The 13,788-nt window shown below is 44.1% G+C and overlaps 2 protein-coding genes across 6 annotated transcripts in view; both read left to right on the plus strand.

The window, feature by feature from the left end:
- The window catches only part of LOC310842506 (glycoprotein Xg-like), a 79,957-nt gene that overhangs the window by 22,333 nt on the left and 43,836 nt on the right, over nt 1-13,788 (plus strand). The window lies entirely within an intron of this gene.
- Nucleotides 1-13,788, plus strand: part of GYG2 (glycogenin 2) — an 18,116-nt gene continuing 4,328 nt past the window's right edge. The window contains exons 1-9 of one of the 3 annotated variants that reach the window (XM_083734499.1): nt 1-170; nt 630-1,458; nt 4,058-4,199; nt 6,864-7,038; nt 7,972-8,134; nt 8,929-9,055; nt 10,749-10,971; nt 11,419-11,547; nt 12,844-12,948. In XM_083734499.1, the coding sequence (XP_083590625.1) occupies nt 1,452-1,458; nt 4,058-4,199; nt 6,864-7,038; nt 7,972-8,134; nt 8,929-9,055; nt 10,749-10,971; nt 11,419-11,547; nt 12,844-12,948 (1,071 nt within the window). In that variant the 5' untranslated portion in view covers nt 1-170; nt 630-1,451. The remainder of the gene's footprint in view (nt 171-629; nt 1,459-4,057; nt 4,200-6,863; nt 7,039-7,971; nt 8,135-8,928; nt 9,056-10,748; nt 10,972-11,418; nt 11,548-12,843; nt 12,949-13,788) is intronic. The other 2 variants (XM_083734498.1, XM_083734497.1) reach the window with 2 other exon arrangements.

Below are 13,788 nucleotides of genomic sequence, written 5' to 3' on the forward strand. Positions count from 1 at the left end.
TTGGCCCCGTCGGCTGGCCGCGGCGGCGACTGGGCAGAGAGCAGCGACGCGTCGGCCGAGCTGCCCGTGGAAGCCCCCAAGGGCGCCTGGAGGACTTGCAGAGGGCAGCGCCGCTTGCAGAGCAGGGGACGCGCATGGTGTGGAGTGGTAGCAGGGATGGAGGCGGCAGGGTAAGCGGGGAAGGAGGTCCGAGGGGCGCCCAGCAGCTTTGTCCTTGCACTGGAGGGGAGGGGAGTCGGAGCCAAGATTTCTCCCATGATGGAGGCAGGAAGGGGCTATTGCATTTAAAGCCCACCCTTTCTCCAAGAAGCTCTAGATGGCGCACGTGTCCTGCACCACAACCCTGCGAGGTAGGATCGGCTGAGAGGCAGTGGCTGGCCCAAGGTTGGACTATGCTAATAGCACCCTTTCCCCTCACCAGCCAGGATTTATGTTAGGGGGGTGCAGACTTTTTTTGCGGGGGCAGAACCTCATTTAGTTAAGTATTTTAATTGATTGGGGGGCAGTTGCCCCCTCCTGCCCCCTTTGGCAACGCCCATGCCCCTCACCCCGTGGGAGGATGGAGGGGGGCAGCACGGGCTGGTTGCCAGCGCATGGGTGAGGGTTATTATTGCCTTGATCCGTTATAGCAAACCCGCCACGATCCTTGGGGCAACCTTGAGGACTAGCGGATCGCCGAGGCATTAGCCTGTGTGCACCTACTCAGAAGCAAGTCCTACTGAACTCGCATGCAAGCAGGCGTGCAGAGGACCGGGCCCTGTGGTTGCAGCCCTGATCACGCGGAGTTACATGCCGCTGAACTTTGACGGGCTTGCTCCGGAGTGAACGTCCCTTTAGCATCGTGCTGTTCGAAGAAGTGGGGGCTAGCCGGAGAAAACAAAAACGATCGCCAACAACCACCGGCCTGTTAGGCTGCTGCGAGACTCATTCTTCGTTTTAGCCTTGTTAATGGTCGCCTTCTGCTTTTCTCCCTCTCAACTGCAAATGCACGGTCAGATATCAAAGAGTCAATATTTTGCTGGGGAATGTGAAGGAAGGAACATGAAACTGGGCCTCCTTTTGCTGGTAAAAGGGAATGGAAGGAGACGTGCTCACGTGCGCTTCTGCATAGCCTTTAAAAGATTTGTACAGCATTGAGTTTCCTTTTTTGATCGACCACCCAAAGGAAAGTTTGGTGGGTCCTGAACAGTAGGAAGGATCAAGTTCCTTCTTTTCCCTCTCCCTCCGACATCTTTCCTTCTTTCTCTCAAAGTGAGGTTGGATTTGTCTGGGGCCACATGCAATCTGGGGAATGTGTGAATGAATGTTTTAATTCACTTGCTCTCATCAGCAGGAAAGAAAGAGGCTAATCTTATCTGGTGATTTGTTGAGTGAGACAGGCCTGCTGGGAACCCTTCTCTCTCCCATCAGTATTGGATTTACTTAGCAGCTTACCCTGTTGGCTTTAAAGGATGCCTGGTAAGTGGATTTCTCCCCTCTCGCCTCTATTCTTTGTTTCCTCCTTTGGGAACTACAGTATATGCATTTTCTCCAAGCAGTTTTCATTCTGAATACATTATACTGGGCACAGTTCATCAAGAAGAGAGTGAGAAGGAAGAGGTTGAATCCTACTGCATGCTTACTTTTGTTACCTAGTACACATGGCAGAAATACACCCTTAGTACAGTGGTACCTCGGGTTACAGACGCTTCAGGTTACAGACGCTTCAGGTTACAGACTCCGCTAACCCAGAAATATTACCTCAGGTTAAGAATTTTGCTTCATGATGAGAACATAAATTGTGTGGTGGTGGCACAGTGGCAGTGGAAGGCTCCATTAGCTAAAGTGGTGCTTCAGGTTAAGAATAGTTTCAGATTAAGAACAGATCTCCAGAACAAATTAAGTTCTTAACCCGAGGTACCACTGTACATTCTTTCATTTCTCTTTTCTGATCTCAGCCATGTAGAACGATTCTTTATACATGTACATGCAATAGGTTTTTAAAGAATTGTATACATTTATTTCAGTGGGAGAGGGTCATGGGTGGCGCTTGCCGATCAGAAGGTCGGTGGTTTGAATCCCCGCGACAGGGTGAGCTCCCGTTGCTCAGTCCCAGCTCCTGCCAACCTAGGAGTTCGAAAGCATGTCAAAGTGCAAGTAGATAAATAGGTACTGCTCTGGCGAAAAGGTAAACGGCGTTTCCGTGTGCTGCTCTGGTTCGCCAGAAGCGGCTTAGTCATGCTGGCCACATGACCCGGAAGCTGTACGCCGGCTCCTTCGGCCAGTAAAGTGAGATGAGCACCGCAACCCCAGAGTCTGCCATGACTGGACCTAATGGTCAGGGGTCCCTTTACCTTTACCTTTTATTTCAGTGGGGCTTACTTCTGAATAAGTATGCGTAAGATTATGCAGAACATACGCTTGTGTAAGATTATGTAGAACATGGCCATTGGTCCATATGGCACTGTATTGTCTGCACGGACTGGCAGCGACTGCAGGGTTTGACGGGGGACATTCCCAGTCCTATCTAGAGAAGCCAGAGATTGGACCTGGGACCTTCTGCATCCAAACCCCTACCACTAGACTATGACCCTTTCTCTAGCAGATAACTATCACACTGTATTCATAGAATCGGAGAGTTGGAAGGGACCCCAAGGGTCATCTAGTCCAACCCCCTGCAATGCAGGAATCTCAACTAGATCACATGTGCTTAAAAACCTCCAATGGAGAATCCACAACCTTCTAACAGATTCTGCTCTGCTGTGGAACAGCTCTTACTGCCAGAAAGGTCTTCCTGGTGTTTTGTTGGAATCTCCCTTCTTGTGATGAAGCCCCCCCCCCTTTATTTAAAAAGCACTGAAAACTGTATCGTTTTTATTAGTTCACCTGTTTCCCGTAAGTAAATATAAACAACCCTATTTAATTCCTGTATGTTTCTCTATTGTGCCTGAACTTTTATTCCATTCGCACGAGCGTAGCCTGGCAAAAGCAAAATCAGAAATAGTCTGTAATGAAGTAATTTCCCTTCTTTACATGCTAAGTGTTGTTTGATGAGCAACACATCTGCTTTCAAAAATAAACATCCAGTTGCAGTAGTTGAAGATTCCTTGCAAATGTGCAGGGAAATTATAGGTTTCGTTTTGGTTCCTAATTTTAAGGTTTAGCACCCGCTCATTTCCAAGGAGGAATTTGTATTAAGCAAAACAGCAAAAATGGTACTTAGACTCTTCACGTTGCTTGCTTTCTGTACAGCAGGGTTGTACAGTATCACGAGAGGGTTGCAATTTAGAGAATGTCTCCTCTTTCTGTACCTTAGGCCTAGGCCTGACTGCACTGGCAGTATTTTGTATGAATGGGATGTTGTACCTGCTTTGCCGGACCTCCATGAGGCCTGACAAGCTAAACTGGTACATCACATAAACTCTCTGTGTATCCTACACCCCATGTCCCAGATAACTTGTGCAATTCACTGGAGTTCCATAACAGGTGAGTGGGTGTGCAATTAATTATCTGAAGGCAGAGTACTTTAAGTCCGCAGAAATATCCCAATGCCCATTGGGTGCATATAGGCAAAGTCATAAATAGATGTCACATAGCCATAAACAAAGGGCTTCTGTGTACATAGCCTGATACCAGTGTCCTAAATGTATTAAGGCACCTGTCTCTCCCCACAGTGTGTGATACAAAGCTCGCATACCATCACTTGCACTCATAGGCTGGCTCACCCTATATGTTTGCATCTATTTCAGTTGCACCAAGATTGCATGGGTGGGCCTCTGTGTGCATGAATCTATGTACAAGTGCATCATGTGTTATGCTTAATTCTATATTGTCTCTTTCACTATGGCAAAACAAAATCTGAGACATGTTGTCATACAATCTGCTAATAGGAAGCAAAACCTTGCTAGCGTATGCAATTATTTACTTGTTTCTCTCAAAGGTTTATGTAAGCAAAAGAGCTAATTGTAGAGTCAACACACGTTTACAGAAATTGCAGCTTGGTAGGATGAGGCAAGAAGGTCCCCAGCTAATTCTCAGCTGCTGTCATAATGGACCACTCTGAAATGCTTGTTTACAGTGACAGACCAGGCCTTTGTGACCCTTGCTACCAATGATGTTTATTGCTACGGAGCTCTGGTTCTCGGACAGTCCTTGAGGAACCATAAAACATCCCGAAGGCTGGTAGTGCTAATTACATCTCAAGTCTCCAGTGCAATGAGGTGAGGACATGCTCTCAGATTCAATTAATTGAATATCTTCAAAATGTAAATGCAAATTCTGTTCCATAACCCTGATTACAAAATAACAATAAGCAGGCAGTGTGTTGAATGAGTTGCTTAATTCCTAATGAAATCCTGTGTGGCCAGAAGTGTGAGCAAACAGGTTTTGTTTTGTTTAGAAAACAGATTTTCTCTTGTGGTCCTATATTTGGATCACTTTGTGCACAGAACTGTAAGCAGAGACTGATATACTTCGGTGACTTCATGAAGAAAAGAACTGCATTACAGGTTTTCAGCCATAAAAAGTCCAAACTCCAATTTACACACAGATATGGATAACCTTTCAGCATTCAGTTAGAGTGTGGTATGGTGTAAGCGGTCAATCAGGGTTCCCATTCCTTCCTGGGAACTGTGTGTATGAGTAGAAGAGCTCCTTTCAGAAAAACGCAGGTCATACATTGGCCAGGAAGTGTGCCTGGTGCACATAGCATCACCAAGAGGGTGGGGCTTACCCTATGCATTTTCCCTTCTCCCTTTCCATATTCAGACAGAACATCCAAAGAGGGCAATATTCTCTCCAAATATTTGTAACAGGTTTTTTTGCGGTGTTTCTCCCCAGCTCCCATTTCATTCTCTTACCGGAATCACCGTCTATTGACAAATTTTGTAGGGAAACACAAACATATTTATTACAGTTTAGGAAAGAAGGAGGTCTCTTAGAAGAACTACAGATAGAAGTTTTGTTTCCAATCAGAAACAAAGAACTGAGGTTTATTCAAAGAAACCGATTGGCAGTAGGTTCAGACTAGATAAGACGGAAGTATTTTTTTGTGCCCAGTGGGCAATAAAGGCATACGCACTTACCTGGGATAAAGTCCCATTGAATTCCATGGGGCTTGCTTCTGAGTAGACATGTCTAGCACTTGGCTATAAATTATGGAATTAGCTCCTGCCAGATGTACCAATAGCCACTTGTTTAAATAGGTTTAAAAAGGATTGGATGATGCAGGATAGGACAGCTGATGGCTATTAACTAAGCCAAATGGTACCTGCAACAAAATTTTGCAGCACCAAATGCCTTTGTTTACTGTTCCTAGTGTTAGCCATGCCTTCCTTCCATTTGCTCCCCTCCCTAACAGCCTGCTACTTTTCTGTGGCCACTGGGAATATTTAGTCTTCAAATGGGCTGTACTGGGAACCCTCCTTTATAGGATCATTATCTGCATATTTTCTGCAGACGTTGGGGGTTTTCCTGAACCTGCTGATACCCCCTTCCCTTGCTCAGGGGTGGTGTCATTTTGGCCATGTAAAAATCAGCACTCATGCCTGAACATAAAAACAGGAAATGACAGCTCAGTGGAACTTGATATTCAGAAGCCATCCTTGTATCCGACTACTAGATGCTGGAGACAAGCAGCAGGGGAGAACATTCATGCTCTGCTTTTGAGCTTCCAGGTCTATGCATCTGGCTGCCTGCTGTTGGAAACACAGGCAGTTCCTCCATTACATATTGATCATTACTCATTTACAGTTGTACCTTGGTTTTTTAACACAATGCGGTCCGGAAGTCCGTTTGACTTCCGCAATGTTCAAAAACTAAGGTGCGGCTTCCAATTGGCTGCAGGAGCATCCTGCAGTCAATTGGAAGCTGTGGAAGCCATGCCGGACGTTCGACTTCCAAGGCAAAGTTCGCAAACCGAAACACCTACTTCCGGGTTTACGGTGTTCGAGTTCCAAGTTGTTCATGAACTAAGCTGTTCAAAAACCAAGGTACAACTGTATTCCCCATCACCTGGCAGTCGCTTGAACCGAAATGGATATTGAATCGTTCTTCTAAGTCTTACGATAGCTGATCAACTTTATTAGATGATATTTTAAATAGTCAGATTGGTTTTGACCTGTAATCTTTGGTTCTTGCGTGGCATCTTTAACTTGTTTCCTTACATTTTGCTCCTGCTCCTTAGTTATCAGCAACTGCTTCTTATAGTTCATAGGAAGTGGATTTTGGTTTTGGGTTTTCTTATATTTCTAATGTGACTTTGTTTGCTTGTTTATCTTGCATCTAGTAGATACTACAGGCATCTCCCCACTCATGTGGGGGTTACGTTCCCGGGTACCACATATATACATGAAATCACGTATAGTGGGGGACACCATTTAGAACGCCTGTAAACATCTTCTAAACCCCTGGAAATCCTTGAAAACCCTTAAAAAAACCAGCTGCACTTACCAGACTGGCATAAATGGTGGCAATGGTGGCTCTCAGTCTTTCTCATCCCTGGAGGACAATGTGGAAATGACAACAAGGAGGGTAGACCGGTACCCTGAAGTACCTGGCTATGATTTAGAGGTACCTCCTTTCTCAAACTTCAACTCTCTACCAGGTCAGTGCAAAGGCTCATGGGATAGCAGTTGCAAAGTCTCCAGGAATTGCTAGCCATTTCCCCCACTTTTTACATCACCACTCTTTGTGGCTGATTTTCCCCTTTTGGCACCTTTCGGCAGTTTAAATCAAACACATGTAAGTGTGGAGATGCCTGTAGTTGTTTTTAAAAATCCAGCTGCTGTTCTCAGTTCAGTTTAATGTCAGAAACCCTGCACTGCATTTCTTGCAAAAGGAGATGTCTCAAGGCTCCCAATCTTGTGTTTTACTTGTTTTGTCAGGGCTGCCCTCAACACCTTATTTGACACAGTGGTGGAGGTGAATGAAATTGACAGCAATGACTCTATGCACTTGGCTTTGCTGGAGAGACCGGAACTGGGTGTAACCTTTACCAAACTTCATTGCTGGACTCTTACTCAGTATAGCAAATGTGTCTTCATGGATGCAGACACGTTGGTAAGGGAAGCACCAGTTAGAAAAAGAAAGTTTTGCCATGTTGCTTTCAGGTGACCTTTTTGTTGATTGTTGTGGGATTTCAATGGGATTTCAATGGAATAGATTCATATGTGGGTTGGGGAAAATCCTGTGTAGGTTTGTAAATACCGTATTGGCCCGAATATAAGCAGCACCCAAATATAAGCCACACCTTTAAAATTGGGGGTGGAAAAAAAAGGAAAAATACCTATATATAAGCTGCTCCATTCCTCACTGCTGCTGGCTGCATACTGGGTGGGCAGGGGAAGCCACACTGCATTGACAACGGCCTTTCCCCTTCCTCATTCTCCCCCTTCCCTGCCTTGGGGGAGAGGATGGGGGACTACGCACGGGGCGGGCACCGCTTTGCCGTGCTCCTTGCACTGTTTGCCCCGTGCTCCTGGCTGCATACAATAAGGTTGTGAATATAAGCCACATTTTAACTTTTCACAGTTGGAAATTGGGGGGAAAGTGTGGCTTATATTCAGGCCAATACGGTATGTTTGCATAGCACATATATATGAATAATATATGTACACTGTGGGTGCGAATCTGTACTTCATTGTTCAGTGCAGAATGTCAGTACAGTTATAAAGCACCAGCTATCTATATCTAAAGCTATATCTACACACTTTAGGGTGTAGAATGTTCTATTCTGTTATTGAGATGGGAAACCACGAATGCTTAGCAGTCCTGTAGTACATTTAAAAGTGTCTCCCATCATTTCCAATGTGAGAAGCAACACACTGGTGTGTTCATATTGATGCTGATTGCAGGGCTGAAGGGGAGTGGTGAATGGTAGGAGATGACATAGCCGGTTGATAAAGACAAAACAGCTAAGAAAGAGCTTTGAATCCCTGAAATTTGTATAGTAGGGGGATCGGCTATGATTCCAACATACCATGTCTTTTCTAGGTACTGTGCAATATTGACGAGCTGTTTGACCGGGAAGAACTCTCAGCAGCTCCAGATTCTGGCTGGCCAGACTGCTTTAACAGTGGTGTGTTTGTTTTCAAACCTTCTTTGAAAACCTACAACCTCCTCCTGCAGTTTGCAAATGAACATGGCAGCTTTGATGGTAAGTTCACTGACCTGCTCCCCTTCCTGGTTCTGCTTGAGTGAGGTCCGCGTTGGTGAAGTTCTTTGACGATGTGAACTTTTGATGGAGCTGGACCCTTACTACAGCCAATGTGTTTTCGTGGATGCGGACACTTTAGTAAGGCCACTGATCTCTGAAATGGCAAGCTAGGATGAAAGTTCAGAAGTAGATGCTACCAAAAAGAGACAGGAAAGAACGTCAAACAGCAATTGCTACTGTAAATGGCTTTCATATATACAGCTTTCCCCATTTCCTGTATCATCTAGCAGTTCATATTAGATTGTGTCATGGTGTCTCATGTACCTTCCCCCACTTTGGCTTCACCGGCTACTATTTGCTGGGTGGGGAAGTTGGCTAATAATAAAGCCACCACATAAACTGTTGGCATTTTCAGTGCTGGTTGTTGTTTTCGTTCTCATAGCTCTGCTACTCCATAAAGAGGAATGTACAGGGATGGAGAAACTGTGGTCCTCCAGATATTGCTGGACTCTAACTCCCATCATCCTCAGCAAGCATGGTCAGTTGTCAGGAATAATGGAAGTTGGAGTCAGGCATCAGCTGGAAGCCCACAAGTTCCTCTTGGTGATGTTTCCCCCCCAAATATAGCATGCCATGTAAAAACGGGAAGAAGGAATAAGAAGCACCAGTTTCGGAAACTGATTAAGAATTTGGGCAGGTGGTCAAAACCAATTGTCAGTACCATTTGGCATGAGTAAGTTTGGGTTTGAAGATGAAATGGTTGTTTATGTTATGTGTTCTTTTCAATACTTTAGGAGGTGATCAGGGATTGTTAAACAGTTTCTTCAACAACTGGGCAACAACAGACATTAACAAACACTTGCCATTTCTCTATAATCTAAGCAGCAGTGTTGTCTACACCTATGCCCCTGCTTTTCAATAGTAAGTACAGGAATGTACCTCTCTCTATAATACATTGGTGAATGTCTCCCTTACTCTAGGGCTGAAATCTCAGTGGCAGACCCTTGCATGGGCAAAAAATCTCTTCTAAAGACATATGCTCACAGGTTTCTCTTTGTCATAGCTGATAATGGGATGTATGTACACACATGCAACACAAGATTGCTCACAACCAAGATCATATATAGGTGTTGAACCTCTCGTAGAATCATAGAATTGGAAGGGACCCTGAGGATCATCTGGTCCAACACATTGCAATGTGTCACAACAGTTTCAAAAGCAAGCCTGATTTAGGAAATCAGTACTGTAATTGGCTATTCTGAAGCTACTGATCACCTTGTGTCATACATAGCATTCCTATCAGTATATATATATGTAGGTCCCAAATATGGTGATCAACTGGTCAATTTATTTATATGGCAAAAACATTCAGCTTGCTGTTTCTGACCATTATGTTTACACAAAACCAGTGATCAGCTTGGAATAGTTTGACTGCCGTGTTTGTTTAATCTGGAAGAAGCAATGGCACCCCTAAGCATGCAAAAATACAAACACCTAAATTATGCACCAAATATATAATAAATATATAAAATATAAACACCTAATTCTGCAACTACTTGCTTGATGAACAACAGAAAAGCAAATGAGACAGCCCATGCAATGCTCAACCGGAAAACCAAAAATCTCTACCAGGTACTGATGGGATGCTTTTGCTTTAAATGTGCAAGAATCCCTCCTTGTTGATGTGTTATGGAATGGAAGGCCTTTTACACTTAGAAGAGGCCATAGGTGATGGAACAGGATGAGTGAGACTGATGTGTTTCCAGGGCATCTTGCTAAACATCATTCTGTCCATCCTGCCTTCATCAGCCATGGCTTCCGGCCATAATTCAAAATCCCCCTCCCATGTTGAACATGGTAACACCTTCTAGTTGTTCCTTGTCCTCCCAAGTGCATTGTCAAGTTCATGCTCCTGTTGTCTAATGAGCAGTTTGCAAGGAGTTTAATTTCTCCTCCCCCCCCCCCCCCGCACAACCAGCAAGGACATTATTCCTGCTGTCAGTTGGCCTATGACTGCAGAGATGAAGGGGAGGGCACTCTGACCCTTGTCACTAGCCACTGGAAGGCTGCTCACCTCCTTCCCAAGAGGCCACTTTCTGGCAAGGGTGACTTCAATTGGTTCAGTGACAGTGAGCTGCTTTCAGTCTCCCACCCAACAAGAGCACTGCTGCTGGTGTGACAACAGAGGCCTTTCCCACCAAGCAGAGGACCAAGGCCTGCTGAGTGCTTGCAACATCTCCATCTCAGCAAGAACACTAACAAAGGAAGAGCATTCTGGCCCCAGCTAGATGCAAATGCCTGTTATCAACTCACATCTTACTTAGTACTGGAATTATCAACCTGATTTCCCTCCTCTACACTTATGTATTTGTAAGCCAGGGCCTGTTCTATTTTCACTTATGTTTAGCTCCTGCAGTGGTGCTGTGTATTGAATTTTAATTGCTATGAGTCACTGGATTTTTTTTATTATTATTAAAAAAACTATATACCCATGAATGAATAAATAAAAAGTTCTGCAATGCCTTGGCAGAGATGAACCATCTTGCATTTACTTTTTAAAAAATGGGGCTTAATATAAACTCATTTTTAAGATTACATGTGTGTTTTTTTGTAGTTTTGGCAAAGATGCAAAGGTAGTCCACTTCTTGGGACCATCAAAGCCATGGAACTATAAATACAATCCTCAGACAGGAACAGTGATAGAAGACGGTTCATCCTCATTATCTAACAGTCAGCTCTGTTTCCTTCAACTCTGGTGGACAACGTACAGTTCTGATGTATTGCCATTACTGGAAAAAACACAGGAGTCTTCTGAGCCACAAATCCAGAGAGAAGAGGTAAATTTTTTGGAAGGGAAGCTTTTTGGGTTGGTTTCCTTGTTTTGTGAAAAACGGCTTTTGAACCCGCAAGAACTTTTGTTATATACCACAGGGGTGTGTTCAAGGAAAAAGGGGAGGAATATGGGCAAACGTCGCCTCCCGCACCGCCATGCTTCCCTCAGGCACACCTAAAGCACTTCTTGGGATATGTGTTTGAATGTGCATTGCCATTCCCTGCCTGGCAAAACTATTCACCTTTTAAAGGAGAATTTGAGCTACATTAGAATAGCAATCTGCATATAATATAGTTGTTAGCAGTGGTAATAGAATGACAACTGTCAAAATAAATAAAAAGTGAAATGTAGCGGAAAAGAAGACAGAATATTTAAAATGCGTGGAGTACAAACATAGGAACTTTCATGGATGAAGAACTTCCAAAATTACATTAATTTTTGTTGTTATTAGCCAAACTTGAGTGGAGATGAAAGTAAATTGGAAAGAGGAAATCCTGCCACTAGCAGTTCTTTGCCAGCAAATGAGGAACATGTATCTGAAACAGTTGCAAACTCACCTGATGAGTTATTTGCCAAAAAGGTAAGTACTTTTTATTTCTGCTAATTAGTTATAGTAAACTTAATTATAAAAATATCATGATGCTTCCAAGTATTTAAAATTGATTTAAAGTATTGTGCCGGCTTATCTCCCAACTATATATGGCATGAGTATGCTTAAAATCTGAGGGGGGGGGGTGTGGATTCCATTGGAAAAGCAATGAAATTAGAATTTCAATTGTAAATAACTTACTATAATGTTATTTTCTGTTTTAAAATGAGTGGCTTTGGACCAGACAGAGAGCAGCAGCATTAGTGTGCTTGTGGTTTCCTCTCATCAGTTTTCTGCTTCTTGTTTGAGCCTTGTAGATGCACATATCTGAGGGGGGAGGGATGTCCTTAAAGGATTTAGGACAAGGCACAGAAGTCTGGTGATACTAACAGCATGCTTATACCTCATTCAGTTCACTTGGGGTTTTCTTCCCAGTAGGATCGCAGCCTCAGAGCGAGGAACTCCATTTCTGACTACTTTTGGGAACAGAGTCTTCTCTCCAGAGCAGAGATGGGGCTTATTAAACTATATTCAGTTTAATCCTTAATACTTTTACTTGACAACATGCTATGTTGCAGTCATTGGAACTGCAGTTGTGTCTTGGTTCTCCAATGAAATCCATTCCGGAAGTCCATCTGAAAACCAAGACGCGGCTTCCGATTGGCCGCAGGAGCTTTCTGCACTCAATCAGAAGCCATGTAAGATGCATTGGACGTTTGGCTTCCAAAAAAGTTTGCTCACTTCCGGGTATGTTGCATGCTAAGTAAGTTTGAGGAACCCCATTTAAAAATGAGGATTTTTTAGGGTGACTCTGGCTGGAATCTTAAGCAATACAAACCCAAGAACGTCCTCAGTGAGGGATTGGAACAAGTGGATCTCTCAGCCAGGGCTAAGCCAAGACCAAACTACTGAGAAGGCCCTCTGTCTGGTTCCCTGTAGCCTCACTTCTCGCAATGAGGGAACCGCCAGAAGGCCCTCGGTGCTGGATCTCAGTGTCTGGGCTGAACGATGGAGGTGGAGACGCTCCTTCAGGTATACAGGACCGAGGCCATTTAGGGCTTTAAAGGTCAGCACCAACACTTTGAAACGTGCTTGGAAACATACTGGGAGCCAATGCAGTTCTCTCAGAACCGGTTTTATGTGGTCCCGGCGGCCACTCCCAGAAAGAAATGATTGACCAAGTGATGATGTATTTAAAGATATGGGCCAGGCTCCATAATGGCTTTGATAAAAACTGATCTCTTCTTTTCTGAATGAGCAGTAAAACAGGCACTTTATTTTTATCAGTCTGTACAGAAAGCTGAAGGCAGTCTTGAGGTCCACATTGCTGAGCTAAGTGAATCTTCTCCAGAGCCCACTTTTAACCCAACTCCTCGGGAAACAGTGAAAATGGTAAATATGAGTATATACCTTTTGGAGGCAATGTTTATTTCTGCATTCTGATCTGAGAGCAGTGATTTTGGAATGGGCATCTTCATAAGATAATCTGTACAGACAAATAGCAACATGATCCGCTAATTTTGTTCTGTTTTTAAAAGAAGAAAAGGGGAGGGGAAATGGATGAAGCACTTTAAGGCATTCTGAGCCATGGGAACAAGGGAAGAGCCAAGAACCTGAAAATGTCTGAATGGGATACACATCCAGTATGGTGGGAATGACAGCAAAGTATTTGGAAGACGGGAGCCAAAATTAGGGCTTGCTTACATTTGCTATGAGACACTAGCTCTGTTCAGATGCTCTGCTCCTTTGGGTGATTCCAATTATGTGAGGAGGGAAGTCAGGGAGCTGCTGCCTGGCTCTGCCCATTCTGCTTCACTCTTTGCACTCATCCCTTCCATACCTTGAGGACTGAACTTGTGCAACATTGAGCATTCTCCACTGTGCAATTTCTACTCATATACAGGCCCTAGAAGATCCAAGTTCTAAATAGCACAGGGAGTCTCCTTGAGAGGGTGGGGGACTAGGGAGCACCCCCCTCCACTCCCTCACATTGTTAGAATCCTAGTGTGGGGAAATGCTTCAGTTTTGCTACTCAGACCAAACAATTTGTGCACATCTCTATTCCCATACAGTACTGTAATAATGTCCCTCAAGTAACCTGAGCTACTCTATTATCTGTATTAATACATAGCTCATCTTCTAGTTACCCTGGGCACTGAAAAGTCAACTGTTTGCACTTTTATCAGAATCTTGAAACTAGCTTTCAGGCTTTTATGTGTTGCCTGAAAATGG

The sequence above is a fragment of the Podarcis gaigeae genome (genome assembly GCF_964106915.1).
Source record: "Podarcis gaigeae genome assembly, chromosome: 4".
NCBI lineage: Eukaryota > Metazoa > Chordata > Lepidosauria > Squamata > Lacertidae > Podarcis > Podarcis gaigeae.